At 38.3% G+C, this 21,959-nt stretch overlaps 1 protein-coding gene across 2 annotated transcripts; it reads right to left on the reverse strand.

Annotated features, from left to right (window-relative positions):
• Positions 1–314: 314 nt before the first annotated feature.
• LOC127414404 (guanine nucleotide-binding protein G(I)/G(S)/G(O) subunit gamma-4-like) lies at positions 315–20,024 on the reverse strand. 2 transcript variants are annotated; one of them, XM_051652413.1, is made up of 3 exons: positions 19,678–20,024; positions 18,217–18,324; positions 315–3,071 (listed from the first exon to the last, which is right to left on the reverse strand). In XM_051652413.1, the coding sequence occupies exons 2-3, from the start codon at positions 18,313–18,315 to the stop codon at positions 2,943–2,945; spliced, it is 228 nt and encodes a 75-aa protein (XP_051508373.1). In that variant the 5' UTR covers positions 18,316–18,324; positions 19,678–20,024; the 3' UTR covers positions 315–2,942. The 2 variants fall into 2 exon arrangements, with proteins under 2 accessions (XP_051508373.1, XP_051508374.1); XM_051652414.1 differs by lacking the exon at positions 19,678–20,024 and adding an exon at positions 19,313–19,334.
• Positions 20,025–21,959: the final 1,935 nt, after the last annotated feature.

Below are 21,959 nucleotides of genomic sequence, written 5' to 3' on the forward strand. Positions count from 1 at the left end.
CTCCACTTTCAAAGCGCTCCTCTCTCCTAAGAGTTCTTCATTTGTTTTTGCCGATTCGCAAACTTCATGCATATCGCCACCTACTGGGCAGGAAGGAGAATTTATAGTAAAAAAGGACTTAAATATTGATCTGTTTCTCACCCACTCTGCAGAAGACATGGATTACTATGGAGTCGTATGGATTACTTTTATGCTGCCTTTATGTGCTTTTAGGAGCTTCAAAGTTCTGGTCATCATTCACTTGCATTGTATGGACCTACAGAGCTGAAATATTCTTCTACAAATCTTCATTTGAGTTCAGCAGATGAAAGAAAGTCATACACATCTGGGATGGCATGAGGGTGAGTAAATGATGAGTGAATTTTCATTTTTGGAGAACTGTTCCTTCAAGATTGGACTCGTTTCACTTTAAAAACATTTCTGCCTTGATTCAAAATATCAAAACTATTATCATTTTGGAAAGGGGAAAGATGTCAAGAGAGGATGTCTAATAAAAAAAACAGTTAAACTACCAGTAAAAAGTTTGGACACACGTACTTATGCTTTATTATTACTTTTTTTCCACATTTTAGAATAACAGTCATCAAAAGTATCAAATAAACACAAATAGATGTATGGGAATTATGTAACTAAATTATGTGACCAAAATAGTCAAATATATCAGAACCAGCCTTGAGTAATTAATTACTGTAATCTAATTACTTTTTAAGTACAAATGTAGTGTAGCACATTACATTTTAAATTCTTGTAATCATAATACAGTTACTGACTTTCAATTACGATATTTACTTTATTTGGTTTACACATATTCCTAAAATAATATTTTATACGTAGAACACATTTAAAACATGAATTATGTTCATTTGTACATCTGTTGCATTTTGCGACAGCCGAAGGGTGTGTGACCCCTAACGAATCAATGAAGGAGGAGGACAAATAGACATTATTTTAAATTTATTGAACGGAAAAACAAAATCTTTTAAGGGAAAAGAGTTTTTAGAAAGTAACCTAAAAGTAACTAGTAATTTGATTACTTTTTTGATGAAGTAATCAGTAAAGTCAGTAATCTGATTTTATTTTATAGTAGTAATTATTAATTTTAAGTAAATTACTTTTTTGTGTAATTTACCCAAAACTGATTACAACTATCTTATATTTGAGCTTATTCAAAGTATCCACCGGTTGGCCAGAAACATAGTTTACGCAAGTACGCGAATGCAGACACAAGTGCTTGGCCAACGCACTGCCAACACGCGACCCGACTGAACATGATAAACGTGCGTCCATGTGTTAATGTGACGGTAACAAACGTCAGTCCTCAAGGGGGCGATAGAGTTCCCTTCAAAGTCTGTGCCATAAAACCAAATGTGTTATTATGTAGGTAAGTTGCTATAAATATTAGGGCTGTCAATTTAAAGCGTTATTCAGTGCGATTAATTATATAAAAAATTAAGTGTTGGAAATATCAATGCAATTATGCCTCCGGACTGTAATAAGAATTATTCCTTCTATCAAGCAATTCAAACTTAAAGTAGCACCTGTTTTCAGCAGGGGGCAGTAAGCGAAAATACAGCTTTTAAGGGAACTACATTTAACTTGACACAGCGACCTAAAAACGTTGTTTATGGCGTGACGTAACCAAAGTGAGATGCTCCAAAAGCATCCATCTGTTGTATCCTTAGAAAAGACATTATAATAATCTCGGACAAATTGACGAATTCAATTGCAAAATGGATTACTGTGGACTGTAGGCCAATGTAACGGGAGCCAGCTGATAGACAGCTGTGCAATGTGTGTAAACCTCACTCTCCTGACCTCAAGAGGTGCACTAGCGACTGACGCTAGGGGCTGTAGCCTTTAGCCTCCTTGTTAGTGCACCCGCCTCCCATGCTGGAGATGCCGGTTCGAGTCCCATACGGAGTGGATAGAACAGGAGCATCACAATGGTGCCGTGACCCAGATGGGAGTGAGGTTTAGAGGGGTGAGTGTAATGGTGGCCAGCTGATAGATAGCTGTGCAATGTGTATAAACCTCACACTCCTGACCTCAAAAGGTGCACTAGCGACTGATGCTAGAGGCTGTAGCCTTTATCCTCCTTGTTAGCACGCCTTCCTCCCACACCGGAGACGCCGGAGCGGGTAGAACAGGAGCGTCACACCAATCAGGGGCGTAGATTCCAGGGAGGGGGTGCAATATTTATAAGATGATCAATGGAAACATAGGTCAATATTTCAAGCTGTATGACAGTTGTTGTCTTGAAAAAGAAAACTCAATTACGCTATAGCGCCCCTTGTGGCAATGTTGAGAATGCAATGCATATTTGCGTTGACACAATGACACATGGGGCATTCATGTACTTGTGTAGAGTATGTTTCGGGCCTTTATGTTCTAGATTCCAACTTTATGAGGTGCTTCATACTGAGGTGTGCTCATGTGTATGCGGGATGACTTGATGGCTGCTTTTCCTTCACTATCCGCTCCAGTTTTGTAAAGAAATTCAAGCGTTGGCAGTTTGCATTTGTCTACAATTTAGATCCAAAGGTTTTTAAGATCATGAGAAACATTTGAGTCGAGTGTGTCCATACAGTTCACATGTAGTGTACATCAAATAAGACGTGTCTAGTTTATAAACATGTTGAAATACTTTACAAAATGATCACTTGGCAGGGCTTGAAATGAAGTGAAATGAAAAACAAAAGAAAAAAATTCTCTCATCTCATGAAGCAGTGAGAAAGGCTGTTCTCTAAATACGAAGCAATAACAAACCTATTTAACGAGACATGAAACGCTCTGACTGGGTTGCCAGTTGAGTGACTCCCCCAAAACCCCCCACAGGCCGTCAGGAGGGGTCGAACCATCAACAGAGGCGGCTGCCAGTCAATCGCGCTCAACGGCAGCAGCCAGGGATGTGGAAACCTCGCAGCAGAACCTGCAGCCCGGCCTCAGAGGATGGTGCAGAAGAACTTCTTCTCTCTGAAAGGGTTTTCTGACGCGGGGACGGGCACGATGAGCGGGTCCTCTCGTATATGTGCATCACAATACGCCATCAGATCCGCTGCAGCCTTGGACACCTGTCAACATGAGGTCAGAATTAGAATAAATGACACAGTGAGTTGCAAGATGTGGCAGCACCCCGTTTTGAGAAAACCTAAAAGCACGCAAATAAACTGCACATAACGCAGACAACAGAACAGACTGTTCTACCATTCACACACTGCTCCATATAAATGGCCTTTCTTTGTGCACGCTCGTGACCCTCCCCCAGATGTGTCTTTTCATGCATTCCTTTATGTGACCTCCACTAACAGAATCCAGTTATGGAGTTTCCAGCTTGACGAGGTCATGTGATGGGCAAAATGTTACAACAACAGAAGACAATTTTGTTGTCTTAAAACATTTTCTTTAATATACAGTATGTGTGTACTCTAATGTTTGCTTTTCCAAACTGTGTCTTAGAGCTGATGTGTACTATTTCCTGTCTCTGATTAATATGCAGAAACATTTATAAGAAATCATTCATAAACACTCTGTCTCTGTGGCATTTGCTCTGATTGTTTTGAGAGATCCGTTCAGTTAAGCCCGTTTCCTAAAACCATACTGTTTTGTCACAGTATATAGGGCATAATTAGGTGAATAATTCCACACATTGTAAATGAACATCACTATCATCTCTAGTCTCCTTGTATGTGGTCCTGTGCAAGTCAATGCATGTTAACTCTTTTAAAGGGACAGTCCACAATTCTGAGACAGAAACTTAGAGAACAACACTGTTGTATCATGCTTTTACAGTGCTTCCGTCTTCATAACGATAGCAGAATGGCGTACACATATACAGCATTTAGTCTATGCACAGACAGTTTGAGAGAGGACAAATTTGGTTCGTAAATGTCATGCTGCCTTAACATGCCAAAACATGACATTTATCATAGTCCATACGTAAGTTTCTTACTCCCTTCGCAGAATTTCTGCCTGAAACGTGTGTAAAATAACTGCAGTTCATTCTCGTGGCCTCTTAATGATCTTTAAAGGTCTGTTAAAATTATTAATTTCCCTCAGGAAGACTTCATGCAGTAAAAAAAAAAAATTTCATTGCAACTACTTATGTAGTCACTCAGAATACATTTTACAAAACCCTGCACAAAGTAGGTATAGACTCCATGCATCTCCTTCTCAATGGTTAATTGAGCATTAGGTAAAGATTAAGGGTGCACTCATTTAGATATCTGGCTGATTTGATAATAATTTTTATGTTATAATCAATTACAGGTTTGGATGATATTCAAAATAATATTTGGCCTGTTTTATTTATTTATTTATTTATTTTTTTGTTAAATAAATAATAAAATACAATACATTTAAAAATTATTAAATATTTATATGTAAATAAAATAAAACAAACATGATAACAATTTTTATGTTTTGGTCAATTACTAATATGGCTATTATTATAAATAATGTTTTGCCTATTTTTCTTTTTCTTCAAAATTAAAATAAATAATTAAAAATAAAAATAAATAAATAAACATAATAACTGTTTTTATGTTTTGATCATTTACTGATATGGATTTTATTATAAATAATTCTTTGTCTGCTTTTTTACCTTCAAAAAGAAAATAAATAATAAAAAAATATAAATATAACTAAAATGAAAATGAAAAAAATAACAGAAAAATATATAAATGTTGATGTTTTGGCCAATTACTGATATGGCTGCTATTATAAATAAAGTTTTGCCTGTTTTTTTTTCTTTCAAAATGAAAATAAATAATATAATAAAATAAAATAAAAATAATAAAAATATAAATAAAATAAAACAAAAACAAATAAATGATGGGTGATATTATAAATAATGTTTGCATGTTCTTGTCTTCAGAAATTAAATAATACAATAAAATACATATGAAAATTAGAATAAAATATAAAAAAATACAAAATAAAAATATGTTATTAATATGTAAATGTAACAAACAATTATAAACTGCATTCACACTTAAGCTCCAATCTAGTATTTTGAATTCAGCTGCAGGCATATTCTGTAGAAAAAGCGTCTGCTGTCTGAATTGAAAAAAATAAGCAATTATTTTATCTGCGTTTAATATTAGCCTGATCGATGCAGAATTTTTGATTGGACAAGTAAAGTTTAAGAGTGCTGATATTTCTAACAGCAGTGGAACTTTCCACTGTTTGTGTCACTCTTTCGTTGTTCACGTCGCTTTGTGACACACAACGACTGACAAAAATAGACAAAAATAATCTGCCATATTTTTTTTTTAGTAGCAGATTTAATACAAAAATAACGAACATGTTATTTCAACTTTTGAGGGAACTTGGTCCTAATTTCCACGTATGTGGACTTCATGTTTATCAGTGCGCTGACGTGTGAAAAATGAACAGATTTATTAAAGTGGCATATCAAACGAAACTAGAGAAGCTACTCTTTACAAACAAACAGGTTTCAATCGAAAAACTTAAAATGGTTTCTTACCAGAGGCTCTTGTATTGGCGCTACGCCCATAGTAGCACTTCCTGGAAATCAATGTCATGCTGTTGTGTCACGTGACGCGGTGTTCCAGAAGTTTAACCCTTAAATGACAGTGTAGAGTCTTGCAAACAGTATTCGGCTGGGTTTAATTCATTTAATATAGCGAAGCCAAAATACAATGTCCACACGTGTGGACGTGGGGTCGCATGAGGTTAAAGCAATATAGAAGGAAGTATTTTAACACTGAAAAAGTTACATACTTCAGCTTTAACCGGTAACATTATTGTTTTTACTCTCGATTCCTTCTAATCACCCCTCAGACTGTGTACACTTGATAATACTGCCAGTCAACTCATCCCGCAGGTGAATTGAAGTGTCTCGAATGTTTTGTTTCACGCTGAGCAAATCAACAACAAACTCTTCATCATTACAGCAGGTTGTAGAGGAATACATTTTCTTTTTTTGATTTGCTCATTAGAGAACTCAAACTCGTTTGCTTGTCTTGATTGTTTTGCGAACTTGTCAAGTGGTGCTTCTCATCATGATGGGCGAAGAACAGACCAGCTCAAAGGTGCCGTACCAGGGTAAAATTGCATGTCAATTAGGTCCACCTATTGTAAAGGCATGAATGTGCTAACGGCGGTCATTTACGTCGCCTTCGGTGTGAAAAGGCCTGAAGTCTTTATGATATTCTGGTCTCTAGATGACTCAATTTCCTTCTTCAATGCAAGTCAATGGGATTTTCACCTGTTCCACCACCTGTTCACCTGTCTGATCACTAAAAAAGGTAATAGCTTGTCTGTAGCACAAGTGACTTATCCAACGAAGTTTAATTCTTAAGATAAGGGGTTTTGTAAAATCCCTAACCTTTAATATGAGCACAAGTAATTATGATGTTTGCCTTAGCAAACATTCTGATAAAAGATAGAGGGCTACAAGAAGACACAGACAGCATTGAAGAGAACGTGTCCTCAGTGTTATTAGGGATTCCTCTGCAGTCTAATGGCCAGTTTGATTGAAGCACCGTCACTTTCATTAATTCCTCAGTCACACAGTGTAAAGTGATATGTGTTAATTAGCAGGATTTCTTCATCAGTGCTGTAATTACAGACTCGCCAGTAAACCCACAGCGGCCGCACGGGCTCATGGGTCTCTTCTCTGTGGAATTCTCGAATAGTCCACTAGGGTTAGTTTGCAGCGCTTAATTTATATATACACTGGCAGCCAAAAGTTTGGAATAATGTACAGATTTTGCTCTTATGGAAAGAAACTGATACTTTAATTCACCAAAGTGGCATTCAACTGATCACAATGTATAGTCAGGACATTAATAATGTGAACAATTACTATTACAATTTGAAGAAAATGTTCAGAACTTCTTAAACTACTTCAAAGAGTTCTCATGAAAAAATCCTCCAGGTGCAGCAATGACAGCTTTGCAGATCCTTGTTATTCCAGCTGTCAGTTTGTCCAGATACTCAGGTGACATTTCACCCCACACTTCCTGTAGCACTTGCCATAGATGTGTCTGTCTTGTCGGGCACTTCTCACACACCTTACAGTCTAGCTGATCCCACAAAAGCTCAATGGGGTTAAGATCCATAACACTCTTTTCCAATGATCTGTTGTCCAATGTCTGTGTTTCTTTGCCCACTCCAACCTTTTCTTTTTGTTTTTCTGTTTCAAAAGTGTCTTTTTCTTTGCAGTTCTTCCCATAAGGCCTGCACCCCTGAGTCTTCTCTTTACTGTTGTACATGAAACTGGTGTTGAGCGAGTAGAATTCAATGAAGCTGTCAGCTGAGGACATGTGAGGCGTCTATTTCTCAAACTAGAGACTCTGATGTACTTATCCTCTTGTTTAGTTGTACATCTGGTCTTCCACATCTCTTTCTGTCCTTGTTAGAGCCAGTTGTTCTTTGTCTTTGAAGACTGTAGTGTACACCTTTGTATGAAATCTTCAAGCATTGTATAGCCTTCATTCCTCAAAACAATGATTGACTGATGAGTTTCTAGAGAAAGCTGTTTCTCTTTTGCCATTTTTGACCTAATATTGACCTTAAGACATGCCAGTCTATTGCATACTGTGGCAACTCAAAAACAAACACAAAGACAATGTTAATCTTCATTTAATGAACCAAATATCTTTCAACTGTGTTTGATATAATGGCAAGTGATTTTCTAGTACCAAATGATCAATTTATCATGATTACTCAAGGATAAGGTGTTGGAGTGATGGCTGCTGTCTAGATTTGATCAAAAATGACTTTTTTCAAATAGTGATGGTGCTGTTTTTTACATCAGTAATGTCCTGACTATACTTTATGATCAGTTGAATGCCACTTTGGTGAATTAAAGCACCAATTTCCTTCCGAAACAGCAAAATCTTGAATTCAACTGCAGGCATATTCTGTAGAAAAAGCATCTGCTGTCTGAATTGGAAAAAGTAAGCAATTATTTTATCTGCGTTTAATATTAGCCTGATCGATGCAGAATTTTTGATTGGACAAGTAAAGTTCAAGAGTGCTGATATTTCTAACAGCAGTGGAACTTTTCACTGTTTGTGTCACTCGTTCGTTGTTCACGTCGCTTTGTGACACACAACGGCTGATCCTGCTTTGGTTTTGTTTGGAGCCATTTTCATTAACAGAACAAAAATAGACAAAAATAACCGGCCATATCCGGTCTGAAAAGCAAGTTGTTCGATATTAACTTAATGTATATTGAACTGATGTATAATGCTCGCAATCATGCACTCTTGCTTGTGTGGTACTGCTTAACTTGTATAATTGTTTTGTTGGTCAGTGGAATGTTAATGCACGGACTGCAGTATTTAAAAGAGAGTGGATTTAAGTGTTTGTCATGTGAGAGGAGATCCGGGGTGGAGACGCAGCTGTTCGGGGTAGAGAAGTGTGCATCAGTGCTGTGTATAACACTCAAAAGCCAGATGCAACTAAAGTGGCACTGACAAACACACATCACTTTGAAAAATGACATTCCCCATCATCTCTCTCACCTAGCTTCTGGAGTGAAGGGGGACACTAATGGTGCATTCTATTCAAAATTGAATAATGCAAATTAACAATTTTCAAATGTGTTGCAGCAATGTAGCAAAAAGTGTATAATTCAGTTCCATGGTATTGTATATGAAATGCATTGGTATATCCATGGAATACCATCACTGAACCATGGCACCACCACAGAATGTTTTATAAGGGAAAACACTACAGTAGATGGTTTACAGCAGTGCTTGAAGTGGAAGAAAAAAGTATTTAATTACATTAAAAGTAACATTTGTAAGGTCTGGCTGTAAATTCCTCCTTAAGATCTGGCTGAAGAACAAACATGATTTCACACCCTCAACTAATAAACAGGTTTTGATTAACTTTACTTTGGAAATCAAAACATACAAAGTAGGGTCATTGGTTATGAAAACTGAGGAAGAACATTTAGATCTGCTAAAGTCTGTATCATTGACAATATCACCCCACATAAGAGAACATAATGTAGAACTGTCTTTTACACAAAATAAATGTGGCCTAAAACTGAAAAAAAGAGCGTTGTCTGTTTTTCCTTTTTCTTTATCATCCTCCCATTCAATGAGGGGAAAGTTTGCCTTCCTTGTCCTGCATACATGAATTTAAACACAGGAACCAGATATTTGTGCAGATAATAATCAGTAGAAATGGTGAACAAACTGATTTGATGATGTTCAGGATTGTGAACGCTGTCACACATCTGTATGTAGAACTAAACACAATCAGGATTTATGCATGTTTGCCGGTTCAGTGACACTTTACAATCTTTTGACGAGCACTACAGAAAAGAATGGGGAATAAATAGCACATTTTCTGTGTATTTTCTTTAAAGTTTCGATTTTCATCAACGGTTTACCTTTTGTGAAAAAGGTTGTGCATATGAGCTGACATCACTTCTGTAACAGCTTTGACATCTTTTTAAGTCTGTAGTTTTGGGGGCCTGTGTAGCTCAGCGAGTATTGACACTGTCTATCACACCTGGAGTCATGAGTCGAATCCAGGGCGTGCTGATTGACTCCAGCCAGGTCTCCTAAGCAACCAAATTGGCCCGGTTGCTAGGGAGGGTAGAGTCACATGGGGTAACCTCCTCGTGGTCGCTATAATGTGGTTCTCGCTCTCGGTGGGGCACGTAGTGGGTTGTGCGTGGATGCAGTGGAGAATAGCGTGAAGCCTCCACACGTGCTACGTCTCCACGGTAACACGCTCGACAAGCCACGTGATAAGATGCAAGGAATGCTCTTGCACGTGTTGAGTGTTGTTAAACTCACTGCTGAGTTTTGCGCAGAGAGCGCTTGGATGTTTGCTACAATTTTATCAAAAGCATTTGGAAGGTCAGATAAAAGTGATTGGCGGGCCTTATCAAATCACTGACTACTGGAGTGGTGGTGGCATAATGGAGTGGTGGTAGCATAGTGGACTACAGCACATAACTGGTAATCAATCCCCACAGCCACCACCATCGTGTCCTTGAGCAAGGCACTTAACTCCAGGTTGCTTCAGGGGGACTGTCCCTGTAATAAGTGCACTGTAAGTCGCTTTGGATAAAAGCATCTGCCAAATGCATAAAAATGTACTATTAAATAAAAACATTACATTGTACCAGGGGACTCCAAGAAGTGGTGGTACACTTCAAGCAATGGTTTACAGTTCAAAAGTGTCTTTCTTGCGTTCTACAATACTGGCACATTATGCGCTGCAAACTAACCCTAGTGGACTATTCAAGAATTCCACAGAGAAGAGACCCATGAGCCCGTGCGGCCGCTGTGGGTTTACTGGCGAGTCTGTAATTACAGCACTGATGAAGAAATCCTGCTAATTAACACATATCACTTTACACTGTGTGATTGAGGAATTAATGAAAGCGACGGTGCTTCAATCAAAAATTGAGGAAATTGAGTTATCTAGAGACCAGAATATCATAAAGACTTCAGGCCTTTTCACACCGAAGGTGACGTAAATGACCGCCGTTAGCACATTCATGCCTTTACAATAGGTGGACCTAATTGACAAGCAATTTTACCCTGGTACGGCACCTTTGAGCTGGTCTGTCCTTCGCCCATCATGATGAGAAGCACCACTTGACAAGTTCGCAAAACAATCAAGACAAGCAAACGAGTTTGAGTTCTCTAATGAGCAAATCGAAAAAAGAAAATGTATTTCTCTACAACCTGCTGTAATGATGAAGAGTTTGTTGTTGATTTGCTCAGTGAGAAACAAAACATTCGAGACACTTTCATAAAACCATTTCAATTCACCTGCGGGATGAGTTGACTGGCAGTATTATCAAGTGTACACAGTCTGAGGGGTGATTAGAAGGAATCGAGAGTAAAAACAATAATATTACCGGTTAAAGCTGAAGTCTTTTTTTTTTTTGACATTTGAATTGTAGATGTTTACGTATCAATGTAATGACTCCCCTGCTCTTACTTGAGCCAGCACTAAAGAAAACATGCCCACCCCATATCTTCCCAAATTTTTCAGCTTCCTGCGGGGAAAGATGTATTTCTTGAAGAAACACTATGTCATATTTCTTATGTTGAAGAAAATAAATATTCTTCCTTCTTTTTATGGGGTGCCCCAACCCATTCACATTCACGTGGAGAGACAATCCACTCATATTAACATTTGACATTTTGACATATTAGAAAAAATAGATTGTCAAAAATGAAATTATAAAGACCACATTCCCCATTAGTGCAACAAACAACCCCTGAACTTCCCCCGGAACAAAAACAAACAGAAAAAAGAAAAATGAGCTCATTAACCCCACGCACGACAGCACCAACCGGCGTCCATCCCTCTAAACTCAAACAGTCCATGTATGCCTACGAGAGCCCCCGTGACAACTTTGCCGTCGTATTGATCAAGTCCGGTGCTTCTGTACAAATTTTGTGAGACAGAATTACAGAACAGAAAATAATCTATAAAACGAACTGCAGCCAATAGGTGGAATAAGCACACAAAACATGTAGATTCGCCCACATAACTGACCCGAAGATGTGTTCCTCCACAAAACAAACTCCAGCCGCTAGCGGAACCAGCACTAAAAAAATAAATAAAATAAAATAAAAAAAAAAGAACGGGCAGTCAACTTCCTCGGGCAGTCAAACGAATATTCAGTGACAAGAGTGTAACAAATGCCCTAATCCCTCTAAATATTTGCAAGAAATATTCCACAAAACAAACTCCATCCAATAGGAGGCATAAGCAGAAAGAACGTGCAGATTCATCCACAACACAGTCCCGAAAATGTGTTACTTCACAAAATAAACTCCAACCGATAGGCAGATCCAACACAAAAGAAACAGAAAAGGCGCCCAGTTTCCTCGGACAATCCAATGAATGTTCAGTGAGTCAGGTCCACTCGGCTGCATCACACAACGACTTACTCATTCCATTGAGTGGAACAGATGCCCTAATCACTTTAAAGATTTGCAAGAAATATTCCACAAAACAAACTCCAGCCTGCAGCCGCTAGGCAGAACCAGCACAAAAGGAAACAAAGGCGGCGCTCAGTTTCCTTGAACAGTCAAGTGAATGTTCAGTGAGTCAGGTCCACATGGCTGTATCAAGAGCATCACACAATAACTTACTCAGTCATTGACTTTATAAAGGCCATCGCTTGTTGTGGGCATGCAAATGTTTTGCGGCCATCCTTAGTATCTATTCTCAATTTGGCCGGGAACATCAGTGCGACCTTCCATTGATGTAAGAGCTTCTTGCATTCCTCGAATCGATCTCGTTTCTCTTGTCAAATTCGCAAAGTCTGGGAACAAGAAAATGTAGTGGTTCTTCCAAGAAAGCCTTCCTTTACTCCTCGCCTTGCATAACACAAGATCTTTATCGGATGATCTCAGAAATTTGGCCAGAATTGATCGGGGCCTGTCTCCAACAGCGGAAAAACACTGAGGATCTGTAAAGTTGTTTATTAGAAAAAGGTGACACAAAGGCAAAGATGCCGCAATATATGTTATAATACAGATATAAGAGAACTTATGTTAGATTAAATGCAAAGGCCAAAAATACAGCAATATGGAATACATTATGAAGACAATCCATATAAGATCAGAGAGTTTTTTTTTAAGGGGATGCATGGCGGTGATGCGGCAATATCATTGACATGTTAAGAGAACCCATATGAGAATTTTGTTCAGTTTTTATGGCTGCTGGATCAGGATTTCCTTCAGTGTTTAATGTCAATGGTCAAAACAGTTTTCTGTGCTTTAGCGCCACCTGTTGCGCTGGTTTTGATAACGGCAGCGGCTCCTGACACGTGATCCAAAGCTCATATTGTATGAGCGTGATTCGCCGCAAATGTTCACAGGTGTGAATGGCCCATTAGGAATCTATTGTTTCGATCCAAAATGTTAATCGAGGTGAAAATTTGTGGCAAAGATTCACATTTAGTGTGGAAAGGCAACCGCATAGCAGCATTCTAAAAAAGCACTTAGAACCCCTTAGCAACCACATATCAATGCATTACCAACCATTCAGTACACCCCAGCAACCGCATAGTAACGTACAAATGAAGTACTCAGAACACTTTAGCAACCACATTGCAATGTGAGAAATCTAGTATAGATACGCCCACAGAGCACCATACAGATCTACAGAAACAAATAAAGTTCACATCTCACAAAATCTATTGTTGTGTTATGGAAGGTAATCAAGACATGACGCTCATGAATCTAACGGAGGCTCCGCTAATCCAATTGTTCTTTGTTTTCTCTCGACACAACGATAAAAATAGCCTTTGTGTTACTGAATCAGAAGGGGACGAGTCACTGTGAGAAAGTTTGAGCTCTGAGACTCATCGAACACATGATCCGCAGCACAGGAGTCAGATGATACGAAGATTTCTACTCTCAGTGTTTGCTTTGAGATTCACAATCGTACGTGAAATCTGAATGTGAATTCACTATGTGAGAAAGAAGACAAAATAATAGGTAAATACACAAACACAATAATATTACTTGCAAAACTGTAAGGTGTTGTGTGTATTTTTTAAATATTAAAACATGTACTATATCAGTTTAATTTGAAGAGTCAACTAAAATGAAGACATTTAAAGGTTGATTTCCCTCATAAATGTAAACACTGACTTGCACTTTCAAAACATTGCTCTGTTTGTTTGAGCAGCCTGACACAGTAACACTGACTCATTCAATGCATGAGTTTGGGGGCGGGACAATCTGTTTGTACGACCAATAACAGATGGGGGAGTGTTTGGGAAACCTATTTGAAAACAGACTTCTAATTGATGACGCTAGTGGCATAGAAATTACACACAAAAGTTGACATGATATCAAAACGTACTTTCTATAAGCATTCTTATTATTTTACAATTTCTTATTATTATTTTAAAGAAAAAGTTTCTTTCATGAGCAGTAATTAATTAAAAGTAGATCATCATTTGTCAACAGTAGATAATCAGCGATCGCTTCTAATCTAGAATTAACACACATGCGTCAAGTTCGTAGAATTGTAATATTTTTGTCCAATTCTCAATGTTCTCTGTTTGCACTGTCAAACAAACAAGTGATGGCCAGAGCTGAAGCATTTTACCAATCAGAAATTAGCAAAGTAATGTCCAGCATCATCCAATCACTGCCAACCATGTTAAAATAAACATTTGCATTATAAATTCTGAATCTATGTACTGTGACACCCCAGTGCTGGGACGAGGAGCCCGTGGCCAAGAGAGAAGGTCCCGCCTAGGATAAATAATTAACCAAGAGTACTTCCACCTGCTCACCCTCCAAACGTGGCATCACCCACAGCTGAAGTTAGTGATGGGCTAATGGATATCCCCATAAATACATGCTCCCAGCATCACTCCAAGGGGGTGTCTGGTCCAGTGAGAAGCCTTAACAGGACCTTTTCTGGGAGCTGGATGTCTTTTAAAACTGGCAGCGGAGTATAAAACATTCTGAATCCAGCTCACACTTACTTAACGTCTCTCTTTGTCTCTCACTGAAGGTGGCCTAGATGCCAGCCAGTCACTGAGGATCTAAAACTCTGCAGATACCCCAGTTCGGGAAGAACTTCAGTTTAACTTTGACCCCGTTTCCCCACTCCCATGATTTGATCTGAATAAAAAGACTTGTTTTTTGATGTTGTTAAAACTACTCCCCCTGTCTCTGGTGATCTTGTTTTGGTGCAACTCATTCCTCTCCTTGTCTTGGGGTGCCACAGTACTGATTATCATTGTCACATGTCTGTCAAACATGTTGAGTGATCCAAACATCATCTGCAGCCTGAAACTGAACTTTTGATCAGATTTTAGGAGTGAACGCACTTAGCTGCATAGAGAGATATAGGATGCTCCCTTGCTCCCTATTTAGTGAATGACTTAACCTCCAGTGTGCTGTCTGTCTGCACTGGTCTCAGAACAGTTTGATATGCACCTTATTTTCATCCTAACTCCATATAAAGTCTATGAAAGCAAAATTTTTCAGCTTTTGGATGAACCCATTTATTCTCAATGTGATAATGCACAGTGAATGTAGGATTTCTAAGGAAAAATAGCAATACTGTACACTTCTGTGGTCATTGTGTTTAACAGTGTGCCATTTCACAATAAACTGCTCAAATGTTCAAAATGGCATATCGGATGAAACTAGAGACTCTGATCTTTTGACTCAAACCTGTTTTGATACAAAAACATAATGAGGTTTTTTATCAAACGCAGATTTGTTGGCGTTTCTCCCAAAGACAAACTCGGCTGTGATTGATGCCATGTTTTGCCACATGACTCAAAAGTTTAACCCTTAAATGACAGCCCAGAGTGTACAGCGAAGACAAAACTCACAGTTCACGCAGAAGGATGCGGGGTTGCACAAGGTTATACATATTTTTCTAATGTTTAATGAAAGGAGTGTCATTTGGTACAATTGGTACATATACAATTAATTATTAGACTTATCAAAATAAGCAATGACTAATCCAAAAGTAACTGGATTATATTACCTAAAAAGTGTAATTTAAAAGATTACATTACTGATTACAATTAAAGTTGTGTAATTTGTAATCAGTACTGGATTATATTTCAGAAGTAAGATTACATTACCCAGCACTGTTCATACAGTTACAATAAAAATATTTTGTCAGATTTCATTTTGGAGATCAATAAAGAATCTGTAATTCTTTTCCAAAATCATTTCCAGTGGATATTCGGCAGAAATAATTCAGAGGTGATATCTGATCTCATTCAGAAGATATTTGCCATCTGCACAATGATGATATTGCAGACAGTATCAGGAGTGCGTGGATAAGAAACCACTGTAAAATCGCCCAATCCTTCCTTCTTCTCTAGTAAATGGGCACAGCTGAGAATGATCTCTTCTAAACACTCACTCTATCTCTGTTGCCACCCATTTCTCCGTCCCAGGGGTTTACAGTTGAGATACTCAGCCAAACCACTGTGTAACTTTTGCTAATAGCCACATTAAGCTTCTTTAAAACAGCTCCAGTCTTCTGGGCTTTCTAAACGTGCACATTAGTGCATTGCTTGACAAACATCACCAGATGCTGCAGTCACCATGATAAGTCAAAACTTTAAAGAGAGCTATGATGACATAATATGAAATATTAATTGAAACAAGATGGGTAAAGTTTGTCGAGACAAACTTTGATGTTTGCTTGACCAAGCCTTCAAACTAGTTTATTCACAGACATTACGGCAAGATAAACAGCCAGTCATCAACTAAAAGCAGATTTAAGGCCTTTTGTGGGTTTGTTTACATTTGAATTTTTGACCGTATGCCCTTTTGAAAATTCTGTCAATGTAAGTCTGTAAAATTGTTCAGTTTTTTGATTGTCTGCTGTGCAAAAACCATAAGTCCGATCAGTTAGAAAAGTCACAGCACACTATCGCAGAACAGTCTGAAGGTCTGTGTCGAGTGTGGTGGATGCAGCTTTAAGGCTCTAGGAGGAGTTAGTGCTAGGAATGTTTGTCTTGGTGTTGCGATTTTTTTGTTTTGTTTTTTGGATTTTCTCCCCAATTTGGAATGCCCAATTCCCAATGCGCTCTAAGTCCTTGTGGTGGCGTATTGACTCGCATCAATCCGGGTGGCGGAGGAAGAATCTCAGTTGCCTCCGTGTCTGAGACAGTCCATCCGAGCATCTTATCACGTGACTTGTTGAGCGCGTTACCGCGGAGACCTAGCACGTGTGGAGGCTTCACGCTATTCTCCGTGGCATCTACGCACAACCTGCCCCACCGAGAGCGAGAACCACATTATAGTGGCCACGAGGAGGTTAACCCAACGTGACTCTACCCTCCCTAGCAACCGGGCCAATTTGGTTGCTTAGGAAGCCTGACTGGAGTCACTCAGCACGCCCTGGATTCAAACTTGTGACTCCAGGGATGATAGTCAGCATCTTTACAGCTACCCAGGACCCTTGGTTTAGCGATTTTGAAAAAAACCCAAAACAAATTTGTAGAACAGACAGGCATGACATGTCAACTTTTGGTATACCAAGTGTCGTGTGAATTTGTGGTGGGACCACCTGTTTGAACGTCCAATGTCGGATGGTAGAAGTGTTTGGGAAAGCTAATTATTTTTGCAATTACATTTTATGTTACACACTTCACCTTTAAAGTCAACATTAAATAACATTAGCAACCCATTTTACTTCCATAATCGAACATATTTCAGGGAGAAACAGGACATTCAACTGGGAAAAATGTAGAGCGGGATTTGAATTCATTTACCGGGAATTGATTAAATGGTGAAAAGTGTGCTCCATTCAACTCAGAAAGTCGGAATTTCCAACTTTCTACTAAGAAAAATGCCATGGAATGCCCCTTGAAGTCAGACTTCCAACTTGGAAACTCATGCATGAATCTTATTCTCCAATTTCGCCAAGATGCAGGTGCGTGACGTATCACCAACGTGTCGGCACGCAGGGAGATGTACAAAGTTAATGATAAACATTTGCTTTTATTAAATAATATCCATCAATGAGTCAAGGTTCCTACATTACATCATAATACAACCTGTTTTGTAAACGTTCATACAGTATAATATGGTACATTATACTGTCTTTTCATTATAGTACACCTGTACAACAAATGCTAGTATTTGAAAATAAATATAAGTGAAAACATAAATAAAATAAAGTGGTTTTAAAAAAAGGAAAAAAATCCAAAAATGTTACCCTCTCCAACTTCTTACACCTGCCTCTATTGCAGTGACTTAAAAATCACTCTACGACAACAGGTGGAAAAATACCAATCCAAATTACATCATAAATACAATTGTAAATATAAACATAATAATAATAATAATAGTTGAAAAATAAACTATGACCTATTGATTGTTTAACACAAATCTCATAAAATGTTGTTTCCAAAGAGTTTGGACATGAATTTTATTACCACCTACTGCTGGAATCTCCAAACTGCAAATGCAGGAACTGATTTTAAACTTTGCACCGAGATTAGACATGCTTCTCAAACGTCTTAGAGCAACAACCCTTTTCTCAGGAAAATAGCAAACTGCCCTTTCCGCCACTTCATTATCAAACAATACACGCACAGTTTAAGCGCAAACACTCCCACCCATGCCCACTTGCACAAAAATTGTACTTAGAACTGATGCTCTCACGAAAATGAGATAAGTCGTTGTGCACAGTGCTGCGACTAGAGCGGTCACAAAATAGAGCCCTATCGCAACATGACCTACACATACACACCTTTATCCTGTCCATGCAGGCCTCCATCTTGAGTTGCTCCACAGCTTTCCGGGCCTGTGAGATGCAGGCGGTGCTGTTATTGGCCATTCCATCCTTCATGATTGTCTCCTGCACACAGAAGAGGCGACACACTCAAGTAAAGACATTTTGATTGGAGTTTGTGTGCGGAGAAGTGTAAACAGCATAAAAATGTTTCCAATAAGACCCTGTGAAATGGCTTAATGAGCTCAGTTTTCTTTCCCGTGTTGATTTGCCGCTCGTTATAAGCCTGTGACTTGCCGCAAATGTTTGCCAGAAGTTTGCAGCTCTTCAACGTTAGTGGTGAACCTTCGGCAAACCTTTGGCAACCACAGACAATTTGCCGCAAAGCTTGTTTGCATGTGAAAATGATCAGTGGCGAAGTTTGCCGTTAACTCTTGATTTTTGTCAGGATTATGCACGTATGCGTGCATTTAAAAACATAATTTCCGTCAGCTGAAAAATGCATATGCTTCCATCTAGTGTACCATTGCACTACAATGGATTTTTAGACATTATGTGAGCACGTAAATACCATGGTACATTAATTATTCACTACCATGGTACTACCATTTGATACTATCACAGTTTTTTGGTAATGGTTACCAACAGTAGTCTCAAAGTAATCCCTCCTAAGGCTTTGAGTCTCATCATATACCTACATTATTGATATTTAATCTGTCTCACAATTATTCTTTCAATTGATTTGCAAACTATCTAATGTAGTAATTTGCTCATACTGTAGGCCTACATGCCATGGTCAACAGAAAATAGGTTGCCATGTTTACACCCATGAACCCTACAATCACACACACATCTAGTTATTTCAGTATTGTAGTTTAGACAGTAGACATGTCTCCTAACTGTAAATCTCGATATGATGGCCAAATATAAAACCATTTCACTGCAACATTTGGGGGAATCCCATAGTAACATGCAGATACTTTGTTTCACAGTTCATGATGTAATAATAATACATTCAGCATTATAGAAAGACAATAAAAAAACAAATGTGTAAGCCTTTATATTGTGATACTGTTTTGGTTTTAAATAATTGTTATACGTGTGGCTAATGTACATGTGTTGAGATTGATTCCAGACGATGGATTTCAACGCCCAAGAGAGCAAGAGTGTGCGTCCATCTTTCGCTCTCGTTCTGCGCTTCTGGTCATCCCAGCATTCCCAAACCTCAGGGAGGGATCCATCCATCCATCCTCCCTGCGGTCTGAATCTACAGCCAAAGCATATTCCCCTCTAGTAATAAGCTATTACTGCGCGTTACCCATAAACCACAGCTTAAATTCTTAGAAATGCCAATAAATGTACCACCGACATCCCTGTAATTACGCAACAGTATTCATGTATCCTATACGACAGCATATCTCGTTTCTAACAAACGCACAAATCCCAGATGAAACAGAAATGCAGAATAATAACACCCACCTTAATTATGACAATGGTCAGACTTGAGTGTATCAGAAAAAACGGGGTCGACTCCACCCAAATGAGGACTGGAAAGCGTCCACCGTCCACTCCCGTTTATTCACCAAACGCGTTAAACGTCGAGTATTTCTCCGGTTCGCACCGTGTGCATTGATGCGCCCTCGGTTAATTAGGTGTCAGTACATGAGCGTCTTCCCAGATGTGAGGGGGAACCTCGACGTGACGCACAAACCCCGAAGGATGAAGCGCCGCCTTTAAGAAGCCCGGTGGATGCGGAGTGTGGCGGGTTGGAGAACGATCACACGCCGAGGATGCTCAGTAATATTGTATGATCAATTGGCGTTAGTTTGCAGAGCGCACACGCGGTGGCTTCCCTGCTTCATTTGACATCACCGGGTCTCCCAGTCGCCAAGATGACGTAAGCGCCTCTAAAACCTTCTCAATGACGCAACACGATGGTAGTGCAGTTTTGACACATCTGGGTAAATGTAGTTGGCGACTTGCTGGAAGTGGCCTACTTTTAAAAGTTTGAGAACAGAGTAGAATAGGACATAATAATTCTAGTAAAAAACAATAGCTCTAATAGTAACAGAACAGGATAGAATAGAATACAATAGATCAGAATAGTATAGTCTACAATAGAACAGTATAGACAAGAATAGATGACAAAAAGAGCTCAGTATAGAATAGTGTAGACTACAGTAGAACAGAGCAGTACAGAATAGTGCAGATGAACAAAAGAGAAAAGAGAAAGTACAGTAGAGAACAGAATAGTCAAGCAAAAGAGTACAGTATAGCGATGTATTAGAACAGCATAGACTAGAATAGAACAGTACATAATATATTAGTATAGACGAACAGAAGAGTAAAGAATAGTATAGTACAGACTTGAACAGAACACTGGAATAGAACAGACAAACAGAAGAGCATAGTAAAGAACAGTATAGAATAGTGTTGACTAGAACAGAACAGTATAGAATAGAACAAACAGATGAGTATAGTAAAGAACAGTATAGACGAACAGAAGAGTATAGTAAAGAACAGTATAGAATAGAGTTGACTAGAACAGAACAGTATAGAATAGAACAGACAAACAGAAGAGTATAGTAAAGAACAGAATAGATGAACAGAAGAGTATAGTAAAGAACAGTATAGACGAACAGAAGAGTATAGTAAAGAACAGTATAGACGAACAGAAGAGTATAGTAAAGAACAGTATAGAATAGTGTTGACTAGAACAGAACAGTATAGAATAGAACAGACAAACAGAAGAGCATAGTAAAGAACAGTATAGACGAACAGAAGGGTACAGTACTGACAGTATAGACGAACAGAAGAGTATAGTACTCAACAGTATAGAATAGAGTTGACTAGAACAGAACAGTATAGAATATAACAGACAAACAGAAGAGTATAGTAAAGAACAGTATAGACGAACAGAAGGGTATAGTAAAGAACAGTATAGAATAGTGTTGACTAGAACGGAACAATATAGAATAGAACAGACAAACAGATGAGTATAGTAAAGAACAGTATAGACGAACAGAAGAGTACAGTAAAGAACAGTATAGAATAGTGTTGACTAGAACAGAACAATATAGAATAGAACAAACAGAGGAGTATAGTAAAGAACAGTATAGACGAACAGAAGAGTATAGTAAAGAACAGTATAGAATAATGTTGACTAGAACAGAACAGTATGGAATAGAACAGACAAACAGAAGGGTATAGTAAAGAACAGTATAGATGAACAGAAGAGTATAGTACTGAACAGTATAGAATAGAGTTGACTAGAACAGAACAGTATAGACGAACAGAAGAGTATAGTAAAGAACAGTATAGAATAATGTTGACTAGAACAGAACAGTATGGAATAGAACAGACAAACAGAAGAGTATAGTAAAGAACAGTATAGACGAACAGAAGAGTATAGTAAAGAACAGTATAGAATAATGTTGACTAGAACAGAACAGTATAGAATAGAACAGACAAACAGAGGAGCATAGTAAAGAACAGTATAGACAAACAGAAGAGTATAGTAAAGAACAGTATAGACGAACAGAAGAGTATAGTAAAGAACAGTATAGAATAGTGTTGACTAGAACAGAACAGTATATAATAGAACAGACAAACAGAAGAGCATAGTAAAGAACAGTATAGACAAACAGAAGAGTATAGTAAAGAACAGTACAGAATAGTGTTGACTAGAACAGAACAGTATAGAATAGAACAGACAAACAGAAGAGTATAGTAAAGAACAGTATAGATGAACAGAAGAGTAT

Source organism: Myxocyprinus asiaticus, chromosome 23 (genome assembly GCF_019703515.2).
Source record: "Myxocyprinus asiaticus isolate MX2 ecotype Aquarium Trade chromosome 23, UBuf_Myxa_2, whole genome shotgun sequence".
Lineage (NCBI taxonomy): Eukaryota > Metazoa > Chordata > Actinopteri > Cypriniformes > Catostomidae > Myxocyprinus > Myxocyprinus asiaticus.